The sequence below is a fragment of the Narcine bancroftii genome, chromosome 6, assembly GCF_036971445.1.
Source record: "Narcine bancroftii isolate sNarBan1 chromosome 6, sNarBan1.hap1, whole genome shotgun sequence".
Lineage (NCBI taxonomy): Eukaryota > Metazoa > Chordata > Chondrichthyes > Torpediniformes > Narcinidae > Narcine > Narcine bancroftii.
Genome location: NC_091474.1, coordinates 234,612,522 through 234,634,507, shown reverse-complemented (window position 1 = coordinate 234,634,507; position 21,986 = coordinate 234,612,522). Strand labels below are relative to the sequence as shown.

The following is a 21,986-nucleotide window of genomic DNA, read 5'->3' as shown; positions in this document are numbered from 1 at the left end:
AGGGCGTGGAGGGGAGGGCGTGGAGGGGAGGGCGTGGAGGGGAGGGCGTGGAGGGGGAGGGCGTGGAGGGGGAGGGCGTGGAGGGGGAGGGCGTGGAGGGGGAGGGCGTGGAGGGGGGAGGGCGTGGAGGGGGAGGGCGTGGAGGGGGAGGGCGTGGAGGGGGGAGGGCGTGGAGGGGGAGGGCGTGGAGGGGGAGGGCGTGGAGGGGGAGGGCGTGGAGGGGGAGGGCGTGGAGGGGGGAGGGCGTGGAGGGGGAGGGCGTGGAGGGGGAGGGCGTGGAGGGGGAGGGCGTGGAGGGGGAGGGCGTGGAGGGGGAGGGCGTGGAGGGGGAGGGCGTGGAGGGGGAGGGCGTGGAGGGGGAGGGCGTGGAGGGGGAGGGCGTGGAGGGGGAGGGCGTGGAGGGGGAGGGCGTGGAGGGGGAGGGCGTGGAGGGGGAGGGCGTGGAGGGGGAGGGCGTGGAGGGGGAGGGCGTGGAGGGGGAGGGCGTGGAGGGGGGGAGGGCGTGGAGGGGGAGGGCGTGGAGGGGGAGGGCGTGGAGGGGGAGGGCGTGGAGGGGGAGGGCGTGGAGGGGGAGGGCGTGGAGGGGGGAGGGCGTGGAGGGGGAGGGCGTGGAGGGGGAGGGCGTGGAGGGGGAGGGCGTGGAGGGGGAGGGCGTGGAGGGGGAGGGCGTGGAGGGGGAGGGCGTGGAGGGGGAGGGCGTGGAGGGGGAGGGCGTGGAGGGGGAGGGCGTGGAGGGGGAGGGCGTGGAGGGGGAGGGCGTGGAGGGGGAGGGCGTGGAGGGGGAGGGCGTGGAGGGGGAGGGCGTGGAGGGGGAGGGCGTGGAGGGGAGGGCGTGGAGGGGGAGGGCGTGGAGGGGGGAGGGCGTGGAGGGGGAGGGCGTGGAGGGGGAGGGCGTGGAGGGGGAGGGCGTGGAGGGGAGGGCGTGGAGGGGGAGGGCGTGGAGGGGGAGGGCGTGGAGGGGGAGGGCGTGGAGGGGGGAGGGGCGTGGAGGGGGAGGGCGTGGAGGGGGAGGGCGTGGAGGGGGAGGGCGTGGAGGGGGAGGGCGTGGAGGGGGAGGGCGTGGAGGGGGAGGGCGTGGAGGGGGAGGGCGTGGAGGGGGAGGGCGTGGAGGGGGGAGGGCGTGGAGGGGGAGGGCGTGGACCTGTCCTCGGGCCTGCGCAAAGGAGCTTTTAGGTGGAGTGCAGTGCGCGCAGTACTGGCCCCACCCTTTACACCCATGGTTCGTGTGCCGTGGCCAAGCAAGCTGGGACGTGGCAGCGAGGTCCTTGGGTCGTAGGTTTTATATCGGAGTGGCCTTCTCCTATGCAGGTTTCTTACTCGGGCTGGGGGGGGTCTGCCTCCCCTCCTAGGTCGGTCCATACTGCCCGGACCTTGGCCGAGGCCGCCGCTGCTTTCCCTGTGCCTAGACTGGGGCCGCCGCCTCCTCCTACTTTCTGCCCGGGCCGGGGCCTCCGCCAGCCTCACTCGACCGAGGCCGGGGCCGCCGCTGCTTTCCCTATATATATATATATATGTATGTAGATCTATATCTTCTTTGGCTTGGCTTCGCGGACGAAGATTTATGGAGGGGGTAAAAAGTCCACGTCAGCTGCAGGCTCGTTTGTGGCTGACAAGTCCGATGCCGGACAGGCAGACACGATTGCAGCGGTTGCAAGGGAAAATTGGTTGGTTGGGGTTGGGTGTTGGGTTTTTTCCTCCTTTGCCTTTTGTCAATGAGGTGGGCTCTCTAAAGATATAGATATATAGAGATAGGGGGAGAGAGAGAGAGAGAAAGTGGCCAATTGCTAAACTTAATGGCACGTCAATGGCAACATCCTTGCAATCACATGATTCCTTTGAGGCATCAGCCCATCTTGACACTTCTTTAAGTGCTGGATTATGAAAGTTTTCTGTTGGAACTACAGAATATTTACAGTGCAGAGAAACAAGTCATTCGGACCCTTCTAGTTCATGCTGATTTGTTTTCCACTATTACATCGCATTTGCATTGTAATAACTTCCTTTTCAAGTAAAGCAGTTACTGACTATTTTAGAAATTTATTGTGTATACTGAATAATATTTAATACTCGGGCCCAAACATTGGTTCCCCTGTCCGATGGATGCTGTGTGATCTGCTGAGTTTCATCAACGTTTGTGTAATGCACTTGATCTCAGTCTCTGCAGACTTTCTTGTTTAAATAATAACTGCTTTGTTTGGTAAATGATGTTATTAAGTACAACTGTCATCCACTAAGTTGGGGCAATACACGCAATCATGAAATGAATTTCCCTATGGATGCTGCGAGACCGGCTGAGTTCCTCCAGCATCTGTGTTTTGAGAAAAGGGATACCTATCTTTGAGCTGCTATAGTTTTGTGTGCGAGTGGATGTGAGTACTGTAGATGTCTTTTAAGAAAAAAGTTATGTGCCTAATCTGTACGTTTCAACAAACATGTTGCCATATATTTAAAATTTTATGGATTTATTATTGAAAGAGTTTGGAAGAATCCTGACCCCAAATTGATAGATCAGGCGAGCCATGAGATTGAATGAACAAAGTCCCTCAGGTTCATTGTTTACTCAAGATTCCAGCATCTGCAGTTCTTGTAGTTTGCCATTTGATTTTGTTCTGTGAGCTGACGATCAGCAATAATCTACTGTTTGCAATAAAATTGATTCCATCCTTTCTTTTGTAGTGCGAGGATGCCGCCCTGGAAAATTGTACAGATGACTGAGGCCGAAGTGCGAGGCCTATGTATAAAGTCTCGGGTGTAGATCTTTCTCAGCCAACCTATCCTTTTGGAGTTGGAAGCACCCTTGAAGATCTGTGGTAAGATGCTAGGGTTACTTTAGATTTTCCTAAATCACTGCATTGTACTGACAATGTTCACTCCAGACCTTTTAACAAGCCTTAGCTTGGAATCTAGCCCTTTGTCAAGTGAAAGAGATAAAGATCTAATTATGAAGTTGTCCACACACCAAGTCCATTCAGGATTCTCAGAAACCGCGTGGTTAGGTTGGTTTATGAAATCTATCCCATTGATAAGAGCAGGGAGCAAGAAAAACAATTTTGTTTTCTGCTCCAAAGAAATCCAATAAATTATAGAATTTAAATTTAAAATGTCCTTAAACATGAGGTATTTGGATAATTAGGACAAAAGTTCTGGTCATTGCCCTGTTTTCTTAAAAGTACATGTAGATTGAGTACTCCTTATCCAAAATGTGTGGCGTCCTGAAGTGTTTGCGATTTTGGATTTTTTTGGGGGGTTTGGAAAAATGTGTTTAATAATGTTTTGTATTTATCAAAAAAAACTTGATCCTGCAAACAAAAGCAGATGAATGCAACACCAAATACCAGAAATTCTGCTGGAGGGCAAAAAAAATAGTGAGTAATGGTTTGTAACAAATTGATACCCACTTGTGGCGTCATGTCGGCACTCAAAGTTTTGGAACTTCGGATAAGGGGTACTCGACCTGTATTTTTAAAAATAGCTGCTAACTTGTTACTGCTGATCTCCATGTTTCATCTGAGGGCACGATGCGTCTGCAGTTTAATGGGTAATGGGCAGTCTGTCTGTCTCTTGAAAGATGTACTGTATTAAATGGCACTGAGGACTTCAATTGATCTCAGCTTTTGTTGTAGGCTTGAAAACAAATGTGTCAGTCTACTTAATGGATGATTTTTGCAGGAAGGGATGTAAATAAATTCAAAATACAATTCTATTAAAATGGCTCCAAAAATATCACTTGGATCATGTGACTAGTAGAAACTTTGACACGCTCTTTTAAGAAAGCAAAGTGGCATAGCAGAGCAATAAGGAGTCTTATTATAGTTGGATTGCAGGAATGTTCTGCTGGTATTAGGCCAGGTAGCCCTTTATACTTGTGCCAAGATTCAGTATAATCGTGACGAGTCCTTGCCCTCATTTCTCCTTTCCCATATGATCCCAGTGCCTCTTGATTCCATTCATGCCCATTGATCTTGTCCGTGTGTTGACTTGGCGGGGAATCCACTGTTCTCTGTGGTAGATAGTTTCTCACTCAGATAAGTTGTTCATCAGAATATAGCTACTGTCGCCTGGTTCTGTGATCCTCCAGATGTGGACTCCAGCCAGTGGAATGTTACATGCTGACAAACTCCTTCAGAATTTTAGTTCAATTTCTCATTACTCTGAACTTGTGAATGTAGTTCAACCTATTTTTGTGGTCCACTTGTAGAAATTTAACTAGTGCTTTTGTTTTGCAGTCTCTAAAATAGGTATATTTGGTGTAGAGAAGCCAAAACCATGTTGGATGAGTACATTTCTGCTGAAGCCAGTGAAGGTGTCTTTCCAATTGCATGTGCTGCACGTTAAGCTTGTGTTGTGTATTTAAAATTACTTTGAATAGCCTATTATAGAAAAAAACATCATTTATTTTTCAAAACAGTGAATAGTCTTGCACTGGCTACATTATTATTCAACTAATATGTTAGACGGAATTGATTTTGAAACACTCATCACAAACCTTGGATATGCTATGCTTGATCTCCATCCAATTTAAGCCCTAAGGAATATGGTTTATACTTGCTTTTGCAATTTTCAATTTGAATCTTGAGTAAATAATCCAATATTTCAAGCAGGGGATGGTTGTTATGTTCACGTATCTTAAAATATATGAACTTGGAGTTGTGTCAGTAACCCTGGAAAGATGCTGTGTTCAACGTGAACAGTGATCTGCTGTCACTAATTTTCTTTTTGCAGTCGGCTGCTAGTAGAAATATTACTGGAGTAATATTTCTATCTTCCGATAGTTTTTCTTTTCACGTTTCTTGTATTCAGTCTGTCACTTCAACGCAATTCCATCAATCCCATTCGCCAGATAACCTTTCTCATGTGTCATGCCCTGATAACACAGCTATTAGCTCAACAATCATCCAAATTATTTGCTTTTGGCTTTCCTCATAACTAATCGTGTCAATGCAGAACCTGCACACCATAATTTCAGTACATTCACAATGGCTTTGGAGCATGATCTGTCAGAGTATTGCCCACCCTTTAAAAATCAGAAAGAAATGGTAGCAGGAAAAGATGGTGGACCAGAACGGGCTAACCGCTACCTTCCCGTATCTGGACAATATCACCATCTGCGACCACGACATGCAGGACCACGACGCCAACCTAGACAAATTTCTTCAAACTGCCCGTCGGCTGAACCTGACTTACAATTTGGACAAGTGTGTCTTCCGGACCACACGACTCGCGATTCTAGGTTGCGTGGTGGAGAACGGGATAGTCATGCCAGATCCTGACTGCATGCGTCCCCTAATGGACTTACCCCCCCCCCCCCCATACCCAGAAAGTGCTCAAACGTTGCCAGGGCCTTTTCTCGTATTACGCCCAATGGGTTCCGCACTACGCCGACAAGGCGCGTCCTCTTATCAATACCACCTCCTTTCCCCTCTTCACCGAAGCCAGAGTGGCTTTCGATCGAATCAAATCCGACATCGCCGCTGTGACGCTGCACGCGATCGATGAGTCTGTCCTGTTTCAAGTCGAGAGCGATGCATCCGGAATAAAGAGTTGGGGAAGGTTGGGTTGGGGGGTTTGCTGGGTCTGCCGCGTCCTGACCCGAAACAGTGTCCTCCCGCCCGTCTGGGAACTCAACGTAGGCGTAATGCGGGTTCGCGTGAAGTAGAGTCACTCAGTCGACCAAGGGGTCGTTCTTTGAGTGCCAGACGTGGCGTCGCTAAAGGACGGGGCCAGGGATGGTGAGCCATGCCGGTACAGTGGTTCCTGATTCGGATTTCCTCAGGAAAAGGAACATCCTTTCGTGGGGTTGGCATTTGTTGCGGTACCTAGGAGGGAGCGGATGGAGTGTAAGGCACTAGTGAGAACCTCCTGCCAGTGAGAGGTGGGGAGAACTTTAGACCGGAGAGCCAGTGTAACCGCTCTCCATATGGTGGCATTCTCCTAACTGTAGTCCCTCTCAGTATCTTCCAAAGTGCTTAAAATTGAATTGTGAATTTCTTTCACCAATTTAGACTTAACAAGGTTTCCACAAAGTATTGATCAGATTAAATATAATTGTCACTGACCAAATTTGACTTTAGTAACTTTATTAATGCAGATTTCCCACAACATCTGGAAGCCCTGTTCTTGCATTGATTTTGACATATTGGGTTCTATTTGCATTTTTTAAAATATCCTAAGAGGAGAGTTACCACTCTTCCAGGCAGACTCAAACCTTTCTCCCCACCCCCCCGCCCCCCCCCCCCCCCACCCCAACATTATTGAACCAACTTTTGTTCTTAGGGCAGAATAAACAGGGAGGTGGCAAGGGTTTTAAAACTTGTAAGAGAAGCAGTAGAGAAAAGTAAACGAGCAAACTGCAAGAGAAAGAAGGATCAAATCAGGAGGCCATTAGCACGAGCAGAGCAAATTAAGTCACTGGGTTAGCCATGTTGAAAGGAAATACCATTAAAAATGAATTAACTGTTTAATGCAGCCATGCACACAGTATCAGAAATTGAAAAGTATTTTTGTGCCTTGGGATTAGTGATACCTGATTGCAAAAAAAATCTAGTGTGTGAATTGGGCATTGCAGGGTGTTCACATTCAAATGTAAACAAAAGAATTTCAAAAGAACACCAATGCTGCCAATCTGAAATTAAAATAGAAAATGTAGAAAACACTCAGCAGGTGGGGCAGTATCTGTGGAACAAAATAAAAACTGCAACGGTTGACCTCAAAATTAACCTTTCAGATCAAAAATCTATAACCAGAAATGGGAACGAGGAAGAAGCAACTGAGAAGATGGAGAGAGATTAAAAAGGGAATATTTGTTATGGGGTGTCCTGGAGATGAGTGGAGTAGAAATGGAAACAATTTGAGAATGATATAAAAGAGAAACCTAAAATGTTGCAAAGCACAGGGCTGTTGGACATGCTGTACGAATGGAAAGAGGCAAACCTGAGCTCATGTCACCAATAGCTGACAGCGGAATTTTTGATAAAGTAATTTTTTTTAAACTCAGAAATTCTGCAATATTTCCATAAGACAGACATGCCATTAAAAGCCGGCATTGCTCTTTTACACTGAAACAAACGATGCTGCATTTTTCTGCATCAGTGTGTCTTTTTATACAGCAAGCCGGCATTCCGCGAGCAAAATTAGGCAGGATTATGTAATTCAACAGCGGTCAGCACCTTGTGTCACGTATAACATACCTTGTTTGACGGCATGTTTTTTACACAAAACATGGTCAAAAATATTCCCCTGATCTTGTATGCGAGGTTGAAATTAGGGTATTAATGGTGAATAACGCTGTCGGTCCCCGCACTGGTCATTCTTGTGTTGAGAAAGTGTCAGGTTCGAGAGAGACAAGGGTTTGCAATGAAAAACATTACTTTTATTAACACAAAACAAGGGTTGTGGGAAAATCATGGTGGCAACAAAACACGCACACAAATGAAAAGAGCATGGGAAGGCGCGCAGACTTTAATAAAACGTGCGTAATTTATAAAAGAATGTGGGGGAAATCTGCAAATATTGAGCTTTAAGCAGTGGATTTTAAATTTTTCCTTTCTACTCACTTACCACCTTAAGCAATCCCTTACTAATCACGACTGCCTATCACTGGGGGCTGGTGGAGGGAGCGAGGCCATGGGCTTCAGACTGTTCATACTGAGAACAAACCCACAGACAGGTTGCTCACAGCACAAGGTGATTTGAGACAACTGGGGACAGCTGAGTCTGGGGTGGTGGGATCAATGTGTCATTGTGGGGGATGGTCTTTTTCATAATGGTGCTCCCTCACACTAATCTCCTCTCCCTTAATATCTGAAGGTCTGTCATTGACTGTCTTGAATAAATCCAATAACTGAGCATTCACACCCTCCTTCTGTAGAGTTCCAGATTCAGTGCCCTTTCGTATTTTTTATCTTACTCATGAATGATCGTCCCATTTTGAAAGACCAACAGTCACCCCATTTCTTTCATGTCGAAACATGAATTATGTACTTATGATTTAAATCATTTCTCATTCTCCTCCCAGTAACACATCAGCATTTCACTCACCTACTGAAGGCTGGTCATATATTCCCTAGCGAACTACTCTCTGTCAGCCAGATCGACTCTGCCCTTTACCTTTGCTGTATAATTCCAGCTCAATCTGGCAGACCTAGTGTCAAATTAGTGATATGCTGGGAATGATACCTAGCTGGGTTGGTGCTGGACCCAGCCACACTTTGCTATTGCCCTCACCCCTTTCCATGAGCGGCCCACAGCAAGAGCGAGTGGGGACAGTGGAATTATTTATTAAATGATTTTTCCTGTTGTCCTACTTGCATGTTTTATCCAAGTTTTAAATGCTTACCCGTAAATACACTAAAAAAAAATTATGATGCACATCCTTACCCGAATTGGTCCTGGAATACCAGAAATACCTTTTACGCAGCTGGCATTCCGGGATTGTTACAAGAGTCTGCTGCCGGAAAAAAGCCGGGACTGGAATGATCCCCACCCCACCCCCCCCCACCCCCCCCCCCCCCCCCCCCCCCCCACCCCAATTCTGTCTTGGTCTTTTTTAGACAGCAGACATTCTGTTAAAAAGGACCAAATGTCCCTGAGCGAAAGGATTAGTCACCGAAGATGTAGAATCTGGCATTGTCTGGAAGGCTGGCACCTTGGGTGAAATATGAATTTCAAGTTTACTCTCATCTGATTGTACGTTTATAACCAGATGAAACAGTGTTTCTCCTGACCACAGCCCATACATTATGTACAGCACACAAAAATTACATATATGCAGAGATATAATATAAATGTATATAAATATTTTGGAATAATTGATGTTTTATTGATGTTTCATAAGGTTACAGGACATCATTCATCAATCTCACAGCCTGCAGGTCAAAACTGTTCCCCAACCTGGCAGTCCTGATTTTTAATGCTCCTGTACCTTCTTCCTAATAAGATATTAGGTCAACCATACTGTGTGCTGGATTGGAGGGGTTTCTCACTTGTGCATTGTAACAATGCAGCAGTCTGTATGGACTGTCCAGAACGAGAATAGGATGCAGAATTAGTGCCAGACAACAGAAAGCTCATGATCACCCCAGCAAACAAACACAGGTAAAGAAAAGAAAGTGATAAAAATGAAGGGAAACCAAAATTGCAAAGGAATTATAGAAATACTTTTTGAGGGGGAAAATGGTTGGCATGAGAAAAGAGCTATCAAGGGATAGATGGGACAGTACCACAGGTAAAATTATTAACACATTATTTGTTTCTGTATTTATCAAGGAAAGAGAACCAATGTAGGCAGTTGGTTGACGTGAGTAATGAAATGAGTGCATATCAAATAAAATAAGGAGAACATTAATTATACTCCAAGAAGGTAAAACCCCGAATCTATGGACTAGACGGTTTTCATCTATGTATTTGAAAAGCTAGCAGAAGTATTACAGTGTGTATAATAAATGTGTAGGGTTAGCAGACTGCAAGATATCTCAATTAACAGGATTTATGAGGACAAGAGAAATTATGGATCATGGAAATTTTAAAGAAAACTGCAGATGATGGAAATCTGGACCATGGAGAGGGAAAAAATGTTTTGGATCCAAACACTTATTGGAATTCACAGATTTAAGTGTTCACTGAATTAAGGGCCAGTCAAAATAACATTAGAGGTGAGAAAATAATGGAAATTCTGAAGGAGAGAAGAATATTAAGAAACAAAAAGGGGAGGTGACAGTCACAAGAGTTTTTACAATGTGGAAATAGGCTCTTCGGCCTAACAATGAATTCTGTGGCACGTTCATGACGATAAATTCTGATTTGAATCCCACAAGGTGCAATGTTGGAACGATTGCAGATCATAATTTAAACCATGGAATCAGAGACCAAATTTTGAAATGAACAGTACTGGTACAAATAACAGGGAGACATAAATTAACTTGATGACCACGTGAAAATTGGATTTTGTGGCCTATTTCAATGACATCTTGATCCATATTTTTAAGCCTTGTTAGGTAAAACATCATGAGATGGAATGTACAGGGCTGTAACAAGATGTGAATGCATCCTTGTACTTACAAGATAAGAGAGACATTGATGGATTGAGAGGCAGGAAGCTAGCAGGGAAAGGATAGCAACAGTTTTAGTCATTGGACAAGTAATGATATGATGATGTTCTAAGCACATATCCAAGGGTATAAAAAATCACCATTTTGCTGATAACGGCAGAATGCATTCTCCGACTAACATGGTTGGTCGCAAGTGTTACAATCGGTAATAAAGAACAAAGAACCCTGATTTCGACTCAGCCTGGTGTTTGTCTCACTCATTCATGAACAAAGCAGACCTAACAGCCTCCATTGATTATCCCAGTCGCTTTCATAAGCGAAGCATATGAAAAATTGTTGTTACTGCTTGAGGCATTGTTGCTTAGTAATCTTTATTTCAATTGAGTTTTCTATTGTCTGTTATGTAAAATAACATCTTTGTTGTGACTTGCAGCAATTTAAAACCTTATAGATAGAACAATTAAATCCCCTGAAACTTGCAGCTCAATTCATAATGAAACTTTAGCAAGTCATCTGCAAATCATTCAGTGAGTGGGTGTCATTGGATTTGGTCAACTTGTTCCCATTGTAGTTAGCCCAACAAAATTAAAACTTTTGATTATTAAATTCAACTTGTATTAATGTTTGAAGTAATACATGAAAGTCTGACGACACCATGGTTAAAATAAAAAGTCAATGCTGTTATGAAGGGCTCAAGCCCGAAATGTTGGTTATGTTTGTTATATAAAGTACTGAGCTTCTCCAGCATTGTTTTTGCATTAATATTTACACATTTTAAAATCAGTGACTATTAAATATGTGAAACATCTAGCTTGAGGGCTTGGCCAATACATTTTATTTGGTGCCCTAATAGTCAATTAAAGTTCAATTATCACTGTGCCCATACAAAAAAAAACTAGGAAAGCCAAGTATAATAGTCTGCCTATAAAGGCCACCTCAATTGTTTTTTAAATTATCACCTACTTTGTTGTCTTCCGATAAAATGCATACCGTGTCAAATAATGTACAAGAGAGTGTGATCTTTGAGTAAATGTTTTGATGTATGGTTGAGCAAGTTGATTAATGACCCTGATTGTGGAGGGGGAAGGGCATTTATTTTGTGGTCCTTGTAATGTTGTAACTGGAATGACCAGCCTGAGGTTTGCTGAAGTCGATAAGTGCTCCATTCACTGAATGAAAATGGTCAAGTTTTCTTTGAGGAAACTGAAAAAGTAGAACATAATTTTCTGTTAATAATAGTCATGGCCCAGTTAATGGCAACATATGGGATAGCACAGTTAGCGCCACACTGTCGAAGAAGTTTGTGCATTCTCCCCTTGTCTGCATGGCTTCCTCCCACCGTTGAAAACCTGGGGGTTATAAGTTAATTGGACAGCACAGACTCATGAGCCGAAAGGCCTGTTACTGTGCTGCATGTTTAAAAAAATGTTTTAAATAAATTTAGTTGCGCCAGAAGTTGTTGAAATCCAGAGCATAATGCATGTCCATGTGCTGACTGAGATACCAATGGAAAACTTGAACTGAAAAGTGGGAGGAATTTTGAATGCTTAAATCAGTGTGGTTTTCAACCTTTTTCTTTCCACTCACATGCCACTTTAACTATTCCCTATGCCATAGGTTCTCTGTGATTAATGAGGGATGGCTTAGGGGGGGGGGGGGTATGAATTGAAAGAAAAGGTTTGAAATCATCCCTCATTGACTTGTTATGTGCACGGTTTCATAGCTCCAAAGGAAATGGGCCAGTGACCATTTTTCTGCAGCAAAATATTTCAGTTACAATTGGGTCTAGAGCCCTTTCCTTTGGCTTGGCTTCGCGGACGAAGATTTATGGAGGGGTATGTCCACGTCTGCTGCAGGCTCGTTGGTGACTGACAAGTCCGAAGCGGGACAGGCAGGCACCGGTTGCAGTGGTTGCAAGGGAAAATTGGTGGGTTGGGGTTGGGTGTTGGGTTTTTCCTCCTTTGTCTTTTGTCAGTGAGCACCGATGGCCTAGGATTACTTAAAGTGTGATGTGAGTGAAAAGATAAAGGTTGAGAACCACTGGCTTGAATCAAAAATCCAGAACTACTTTAAAATTATTTTGATCTCAAACGTTGCAGATTTTTCATTCCATAGCTTACTCAATTTAACATCAGGCTGTGACCTGAAGTGACTGTTCCCATGTCATTCGCCATTTTGCTTCAATTCGGTCAACGTTCTAAAACTTTCCGTTATCCTTTAATGTAATTTTGACTTGTTCCAGTATTCTGTCCTCTTGTCTAATTTATTTTGCTACTTACCATTGGTAATTTGCCCTTGATGCAAACCAAGAAGGTCCCTTCTCCTCTTTCCCACACCAGCCCTTCATTTGTTGCACATATTGAGGGCACAGGACTTGGAGTGCATGTGCTTTATCAGGCAGTGGGCTTGGTCACAAGTCATTTTGACTTCCCTTCTCTCTCCCTCACTGAGTTCCCCTCATCTTCTCTACTGCCCTGGTGAGGCAAAACGCAAACTAGGAAACGTGTTTGATGTGTGTAAATGCAAATTTTCCAGTTTCAGGTAACTACTCTCACTAATCCTTCCTTATCCCTTTGTTTTCCATTTCCATTCCTCCTACCCTCTTCTCCTTATTTATCAGCTTCCCCACTTGGTTCCTTCTGGCCATCATCAACGTACATACCAACCTGGGGTTCTTTTCACATGGTTCATTTTTCCTATCCCCTTCCCCATTGGTTCCACCTGCCCATCATTCTCTCTCTTCCCTACCCCCCTACTTAACCTGCCTCCACGTATTATCGGCCTCTACCCCTGACCCTCTCAACACAATCTAACTGCAGTCGCCCATTCCTCATCACTCCTCTTCCAATCTCCTCTGTCTCTTCACAATCTCATTTGCTTCCACATTCTGCACTGACGCATGGCGTTGACGTGAAATAGTCACCATCCCTTTGCCTCCACAGGTGCTGTTCCTCCCACTGACTTCAACCAGTTTTTTTGTTTGTTTAGCCAGGCAGGGGATGATGCCAGATTCTGATATGATGAGGGCCTCCTTAAATCGGTTATGTGTGCATTTTAGAATAAGAGGAAGGCCCACGTGATCAGCAACAATGTTCTGGCACTTAGGTAAGTGACCAGCTTGGGTTGCAATGTGATGTGCTAATGGCAGCAAATTTATTTGCCACTTAATTTGCTGTAGACTTCCTCCTTGTCCTTTGGCCCTGCCATGAATAAACCAGCAATTGATCAGTGGAGATTACAAACAGTCACTCTTCCCTTAGTTATTTTAAAAAAAGTTCTTGTTAGCACCTCAACAAAAAACACCTGTTAGCAATTGAGCATAGTCTGAATTATAAAGCATGGTGTATTTGAAAGCATCATAGGAAGTGAGGGTCTTCCCAAATCAAAATATTCACTACTTCTTGCTTTTTTATGCTGTTGTTGGTCTTGGCAGAAGAGGATTTCTATAAGAAATTAGTGGTTGTAAAAGGATCTGAAGTACCTGGCAAAGCTCATCAATAAATGAGGATATTTCCCCCCCCCCCCCCCCCCCCCCCCCCCGCCCCGGTGTACAACCTCCAGTGTCCATTTGGAGTCATGCAGCGTGGAAGCAGACTCTTTGACCCATGAACACTCCAAGTGCCCATTTGTATTAATCCCATTTGGCAGAACGCAGTGTATTGCTTTGTATACCATGGAGAGTGAAGTACTCTTTTCGCTACTGGGCAAATGTTGTAAGAGTGAAGTTTCTTGTCATCTGATGTACAAGTACACCCCCAACGAAACTGCATTCTCCAGTCCTCGATGCAAAACATATAGACATAACACACATACAGATAAACAGTACATATGCAGGACAAGTATTTCATCCATACAAATATTGTTTTGTAAAAATAAATATTGTTTTGTACGTATGAGAGTTCTCCCCTCCAACACCCCACAGTGCATTCCAAATTTCTTCTAGTCTCTAGAGAGGAAAAAGATTATTAATCCCATCCAAACCTCTTGTACCTTCTCCTAAACTGGTGCTCTCTGGTTTTAGATAAATATGCTGTGGAGGAAGTTTCTTCTACTTGCAAAATTATGATCTGTATGTGCAGGTATCCCAAATGCCTGTTTTATCACTTTACCTACCTGTGCTGCCACCTCCAGGGATCCTTGTAAACTATCGATCCTCGATACCCCAGACCCCTCCCATTGCGTGTTTCCCTGTCCTCATTATTCCTTCCAAAGTACATCACCTAGCTCTCATTTGATTTAAATTCCACCTGGAACTAAAGCAAGGAGAGAAAATCGGGAACCTCAAGTTTGGAGAGGGAGGAGTATTGGATGCCTGAAATTGGGAGGGAGAGGGAGGAGTATCGGGTGCCTGAAGTTGGGAGGGAGAGGGAGGCGTATCGGGTGCCTGAAGTTGCGAGGGAGAGGGAGGCGTATCGGGTCGCTGAAGTTGGGAGGGAGAGGGAAGAGTATCGGGTCGCTGAAGTTGGGAGGGAGAGGGAAGAGTATCGGGTGCCTGAATGTTGGGAGGAGAGGGAGGCATATCGGGTGCCTGAAGTTGGGAAGGAGAGGGAGGCATATCAGGTGCCTGAAGTTGGGAAGGAGAGGGAGGCATATCGGGTGCCTGAAGTTGGGAAGGAGAGGGAGGCGTATCGGGTGCCTGAAGTTGGGAGGGAGAGGGAGGCATATCGGGTGCCTGAAGTTGGGAAGGAGAGGGAGGCGTATCGGGTGCCTGAAGTTGGGAAGGAGGAAGGAGACGTATTGGGTGCCTGAAGTTGGGAAGGAGAGGGAGGCATATCGGGTGCCTGAGGTTGGGAGGGAGAGGGAGGCGTATCGGGTGCCTGAAGTTGGGAAGGAGAGGGAGGCATATCGGGTCCCTGAAATTGGGAGGGAGAGGGAAGAGTATCGGGTGCCTGAAGTTGGGAGGGAGAGGGAGGAGTATCGGGTGCCTGAAGTTGGGAGGAAGAGGGAGGAGTATCGGGTGCCTGAAGTTGGGAAGGAGAGGGAGGCGTATCGGGTCCCTGAAGTTGGGAGGGAGAGGGAAGAGTATCGGGTGCCTGAAGTTGGGAGGGAGAGAGGAGGAGTATCAAGTTCCCCAAGATAGGAGGGAGAGTGAGCCATTCCTCTGCCCATCTTTTAAATTCATCTGTATTGTCTTGTCATCAGAGACTATGCTACTATTTTGTTATCTGTGAACTTCCTCATGTCTCCTAAATGGCAGTTTTTCTATCCAACTCTATGTAAATGTGCTGAAGCAAACCTCATGCTATGATTCACAGGATGACTCACTCTTGTATCTGAGATGGGATAAAACCATGAGTTGCAAATCATTCTGCAGACTTGAAGATAAGCTTGTATTTTTCTCGGGTAGCACAAGCCCGAGTTACTGGGTAATCTTTTTGGTTTTAATGTAGATGTCATAATTGCATTTCACAAATTGATTTACAGACTGCACTTGTCCCTCAGGAGAGATGTTGACAACATTCTGTTGTCAAGGACTCTGCCTGGAGCAACCTACTATTTGAAGTGAATGGGCATACGCCAATGGTCATATTCTCTCAAGGCTTGAAAGTAAAGATTAATTAATGCACAAAATGGATGATATTGTAGCTTATAGCAGGAGAGGTAAATACAGGAAGGTATACAAGATTCTTGGCTTTGAGTTTTTGCAAATACCAAGGAGATTTTGCTGGAGCTGTGTATATAAAAGTAGACTAAGCTTGAGTTCTTGATTGCTAATCTTGTACATTTCTATCTATTGCATCATTTGGAAGTGCGAAAAAGGAAGCAGCAGAGATCTTGTCTGGGATGCGGAGAGTGGACTAGCCCGATTGTTTTTGAGATCGAAGGAGATTGAGATTTAATTGAGAGATTATATGGTTTATACAGCATCAGCGAAGGAACCTGTTTGTCACGATGAAGAAAATTGATAACCAGGTGATGTTACTTTTGAGTTGATTGGTAAAAGGGTCAGCATATTTGATGAATGAAAATAACCATATGATGGTCAGGAATTCTCTGATAAAATGATGGAGATATAAACTCACATAGCATGTAAAATAAAAGTACTGGATGAAGGCCATGGATTGAAAGTTTGGAATAGGTTTGACTAAAGCAGCAGCATTAGGGGAGTGGTGCGTCAAAAGACTTCTTCCCTGCATCATAATTTTCCCATGGATTCTTTTTCAATAACACTGAATGACCTATGTCTCTTTCATTCCCTTAGTATTTTGGGTGCTTTAAGTGTTTGACAGCTCAAACACAGCAGGCAACTTCTGTTTCAGATTGTGTTCCGGTCCACTCCAGGGATACGAGTCCAAATTCCAGGCCAATCCTGCAGCACTGATGCAGGGACCCCTCCAGCCGATGTGTTAGCTTCCTAGTGTTCTTCCCCACTTGTCAGGATTACTTCCTTTTTGTTCCAAAATGCACATGGAACCAGTATAAATTGGTCCACATCAAGTCACTCCAGTAGGTGCCTGGCGTAATTCATGCTCCATCAAAAGAAATAAAAACTGTTGGAAGAACCCAACATTCTATTTTTTTTAAAAAATGCATCATTTAGTCATAATTACATTGTACTATCTGGGTCATTGTATGCAAGTTGACTGCCATATTTCCTGCTTCAAAGGTATTTTTATTGCCTTGGGATGATCAGAGATCGTAAAGGATCCTGAATGCAAACCTTCAGCCAAATCAAAACGTTCATTCTGTTTGTATGTCGAGTGATTTCTTGCACAGCCGGCATTAATCACGTGGACCTTCTTCAATCAACTGTAGCCAGCGCTAAAATTGGCCCACGTGAAGCAGTCTTTTTGTGTCCAGTGTTAGGGCCAAGCAATTGTACAAGTTTTCAACCCAACAATTGAACCTTGCAGAAGTAAGAAATTGTGCAGAATGTTCTTGAATATCAGACAAGTTGCAACAGGTAAATTGATAAATGTGGGAACATTCACTGTTGTAAGTTTCCATTTATCCTTGGCTGCTTTCACTTTGAAGGATCAGTGGAAAACCCTACAGTAACTAAAACATTAAACTTTGTTCTGTATTGTTTCAGCTTGCATTGCTTTCACACCAATGTTAAAAAATATACAATTAGCAACTGAAATAAATCCTATAATTTAATAAATGATAAAATAATTGAATCTGGAATGCCTTACAAAAACTAGTATCCTGACTGAGGGTATCATGTCAGTATCCTGACTGAGATCAACGTGACTGTATTAGCTTTGGATCAGTTGAATATTAATGTAAAATTACAGGGCTTGTATTTAGGTTTTGCCTTGCAGCCTGGTCCTGTTTTCTGTCCAAGCCTTGATATTAATATTTATCACCCAAATAGCAACATTGGTTCATTTTAGGACGATGGATTATTTATGGAAAACATTATCGACACATGGGGTCAGGTTTGACGAGGTCATAATTGAGACTAGGACACTGGTTCTCAACCTTTTTCATCCACTCACATTCCACTTTAAGTAATCTCCTTACAAACTATAGAGCGCCTGTGTCATCCGATGCTACAATGCTCTGTAGTTAGAAATGGATTGCTTAAAATGATATGTGGTGGGGGGGGGGGGGGGGAGTTGAGAACCACTGAGCTAGGATTTTATTTAATTCAGATGTTCAAAATGAAGATGTTAGTCTATCTTTTAAATTAAATTTATTTTTGAATAGTGTGAAATAACAATATAGTGGGCATGAACTATAATTTGTTTGGAAGTATTTTTAATCGACACTAATCATAAATTGCTTATACAGCACTACAGGACTGTCTGCATTATTGCAAGTCATCTTTTTTTCCACTAGGGTTGCTGTGAATAATTATCTATCTGTCTTGCATTGGTTGTCTCTTAATTTATTTCAGTTGGATTACTATTATAGCTTTTCATTGCTAGCACCTGATTGGCTGCAACCACTAAGAATTTTGGCGTTTGTATACACTACAATGTGTACGACAATAAACTCATTATCATTAGCCTTGCAGAACCAGTGAAATTGCTTTCCTAAACAAAGTAGTTCATGTTGTGAAAGTCAAAGAAGCTATTAATAGGTTGAAATACAAGAATAAAACAGTAAGAGACATCATCCAAACCTTGATTACCAAAATTAACAGCTTGGAACATCATTAAGAGGAGCGTACTGCTGATTACAAACGGACTGGTAGGCCAAGGAAGACCTCCACTGCCGATGACAGAAGAATTCTTCTCACTGTGAAGAAAAATCCCCCAAAGCCTGTCCGATAGATCAGAAACACTCTTCATGAGGCAGATGTGGATGTATCAAGGACTATTGTCTGCAGAAGACTTCATGAACAGAAATAGAGGCTACACTACAAGATCCAAACCACTGATTAGCCAGAGAAACAGGAAGGCAAGATTAGAGTTTGCCAAGTATTTAAAAGAGCCTGCAGAATTCTGGAGGAAGGACTTGTGGAAAGATGAGACCAAAATTAACTTGGCAAGAGCAAAGTATGGAGGCATAAAGGAACTGCCCAAGATCCAAAGCATACCACCTCATCTGAGAAACATGGGGATGAATGGCTATCACAGGTACTATCTTTGTAAGTGCACAGGTGCACTTATCTTCATTGATGATGTTACTGTTGATTACAGGAGCGAAATAAATTCTATAGAAACATCTCAGGTTCGAGCAAATACATCCAAACTCATTGGATGGCCCACTTCATCCTACAGCAAGACAATGATCCCAAACCTACCGTATATTTCAGCGTATAAGTCAGGGGTGGCCAAACCATGGCTCGCGAGCCACATGTGGCTCTTTGACATGTAATGTGTGGCTCGCGGGGAGGGTGGCTGTCAGCAGGTCTGCCACCTGAAAGGTCCACACCCACAAGGCTCCGGAGCTGCATTTCCCAGCCAAAGCCACCAGAAAGGGACTCTACAGGCTCATTATCTGCATCTGAGCACCTGAAGGTGGCTAAAGGGGCAAGAGAGAATAACTTAATGTGTGTAGACTTGATTAGGAAAAAAAATCTTTTGCAAAATTGCTCCCTTTGAAACAGGGCTTCTTCACTATCTGCAGTGTATCAGTATTTTACAAATGGATGATTTGCAAGACAAGGATTGGAAAATACTTTCCTCAACAAAACTGTACAGGGGTGGGCAACCTCCCGCACTGGCCACTCCAGCCCCAATGTCCCGCGCCGGGGGGCTGTCTGGCAGCGGGGAGTTGGGTCACTGGGTAGTGGGGAAGGGGGGCTGTCAGACACAGGGAGTTGGGTTGCTGGCTGATTGCCATCAACCCGGCCCCTTCTAGGCACCTGAAAGCTGCTAGCCACTTTCAGGCTGCTGCTTTCAGGTGCCTAGGGGAGCACTCGGAAGCGGAGAATGTACCTCCCCGAGGTGGGTTGGGGACGAATTCTTCGCTTTCAGATGGCCTCCCAATAGCCGCATTCGGATATTTTAGGCGGCTTTACATTCGGGTGTGGCCACCTGAAGGGCTAACGATAATGTTAGTGGGTGTGGCTTGAGATCGCGTGATTGCTGCGGCTCTCAGACATCTGAAGTTTATGGTATGCGGCTCTTATGTTAAGCAAGTTTCGCCACCCCTAGTATAAGTCAAGTTGTGAAACCCCCCCCCCCAAAATAGGGTTGACTTGGTCTCGAAAGTATATCCAGCGTACAAAAATTCAGCTCAAAATCCAATCCGTGCTGGTAAAGGTCAACCCTTGAAAAACTGATTCAGCATATGTCGATCCTTGAAAAACAAAAAAAAACACTGACTGCGACAGATTTTCATTGAGATTTTTATTGTAAACAACAACACAAGTAGCACCCTTTAAAATCACTCGGTATCATCGTCTGAAGCAAAGATGGCGGCAAGCACATCCATACTCTCACTGTTTAAACAATCATCATATGGGTACAAGTCTGTATCTGATGAAGCGGTTTTAGCTTAGTCGTCAGTGTCCCACAATAAATCATCTACCTTGCCATCAATTGCACAAGAGATACTGGACTTTTTATACAATTTTATCACAGTATCTAACTTTGACTCATTCCTTGAGCATGAAGTTACACAGCACATTGAATGATGCAGCACACATTGCCCTGCCTTTTGTAAACTACTTTTCTGTACTCTACATCCCGTATTCCATTCCTTGTGCATATGGTCTTTGAATGGCCTGTTCAAGAGGTTGCAATATAGGTGTCAAACCACCTGGGATAACTGCCATGTCAGTATTATGTAGTGCTAATCTACTTTTAGTCTTCTCAGTTAAGTAGCTACAAACATATCCCAAACTCTGTTCGTTGCTTGAGCTGCCTGTTCCACACAATCTATCTATAGTTTTACACTATTTTCATCCATCCATCCATACATTTTCCTGCAGGTATTTTTGTACATTTTCATGAAATTTCATTTTCCATTTAATTTTGCATTTGAAGATTACCATGGGTCTTAACTTTGTCCCGTCGGCCATGCATGATAACATCACAGTAAACATGATGCTTTCAAGGCCAGTACTTCTGGTTTGCACAGTTTTAACAGCTTTTCATTCCACTGTTCTACTGCCTATCATGTTGAAATTCATGGGGGTTTCGTCCACACTTCCGATATTCGCCAATGCAAACTGCTATTTCTGCTGGCTACATATAATAAGCTGGTGAAAACTTGCAACTTTATGATCGAGATCTTTTGGTAGTTTCTGTGCAATTTTGGTTTCGTGGTGTCATACCAGATTTTTCCTGTTCATGAAATGATTGCACCAGCCTACCGTAGCCTCAAAATCATCACTGAGGTTTGGGTGCGACTTGGCCCACTGCAGTGCAAATGTTCTTATTTTATTACAGGTGACTAGGTAGCAATCTTACCTCTGTTCCTGTACCCATTCTGAAACATGGTTTTTCAACTCTGGCCAATGAGTGATTCCTTTTCTCAAAAAATGTTGTCTTTTTGGTATTTTTCTTAAAGTCTCTTCTTTCTTCCTCCAGTTTCTTATCCATCTTCTCTTACACATCAAATTTTCTTGCAGCAGCGCACTTAGTTTTCTTGGCCATTTCTTTCACTTTCAACTTGAAGCTTGCTTCATATTTTCGTCACATGCTGCATTGTGTCAAAAGACCCTCCATGATAGCAATCACTTCCACCCATCACCCAGCAGATCAATCTGCACTATCTCTGGGGGTTGACATATACGCCAGTCAGTGGCCCATCTCAGGCATCGCAAGTTTTGGGGGTTGACTTATACGCTGGTCAATGGCCCATCTCAGACTATGCAAGCTTTGGGGGTTGACTTATACACCGGTCAATGGCCCATCTCAGGCATCGCAAGCTTTGGGGGTTGACTTATACGCTGGTCAATGGGGAACCTCAGGCACCCAGAAAATGGGGGTTGACTTGTACACTGGGTATACCATAAAGCCCTTAAAATGAGGCTGAAAAGGTGAGGGGGGAGGGGGGGTTGGTCTACTTATACGCCAGTCGACTTGTTCACCAAAATAAACAGTACTGCTTAAGCAACAAAGTTTTTCAAAGCTAAAAGCTGGAAAATTCGTTAATGGCCAAGTCAGTCACCCGTAAATCCAATTGAGCATCCTTCCATATGCTGAAGAGAAAATTAAGGTGACAGGCCCCCAAAACAAACAGGAAATGAAGATGGCTGCAGTAGAGGCCTGGCAGAGCATCACCAGAGAAGATGCTCAGCCCTGGTGATGTCTATGAATCACAGACTTTAAGCAGTCATTGCATGCAAAGGATATGCAACAAATATGAAACGTGACTACTTTAATATACACACATTGCTCTGTCCCAAATAATAGGGTGCCCTGAAATGAGTGGACTATGTATAAAAGGTGCTGTAATTTCTACATGGTCAAACTAATATGTATATAAATACTCTTACCACTTTCTTTTTCAATCTTTTTATTAGTTTTTACATGTAAAATACATAGGTATATATAGTAATAATAAAGTAAATTAATATCGTCACATATCAAATAA

General features: G+C 44.0%; 1 protein-coding gene across 1 annotated transcript in view; it reads left to right on the top strand.

Moving 5' to 3' along the window:
* LOC138737380 (serine/threonine-protein phosphatase PP1-beta catalytic subunit-like) overlaps positions 1–21,986 on the top strand; it is a 75,795-nt gene that overhangs the window by 2,895 nt on the left and 50,914 nt on the right. Inside the window, 2 exon segments of the mRNA XM_069888126.1 lie at positions 2,677–2,697; positions 2,700–2,810. Coding sequence (XP_069744227.1) covers positions 2,677–2,697; positions 2,700–2,810 — 132 coding nt within the window.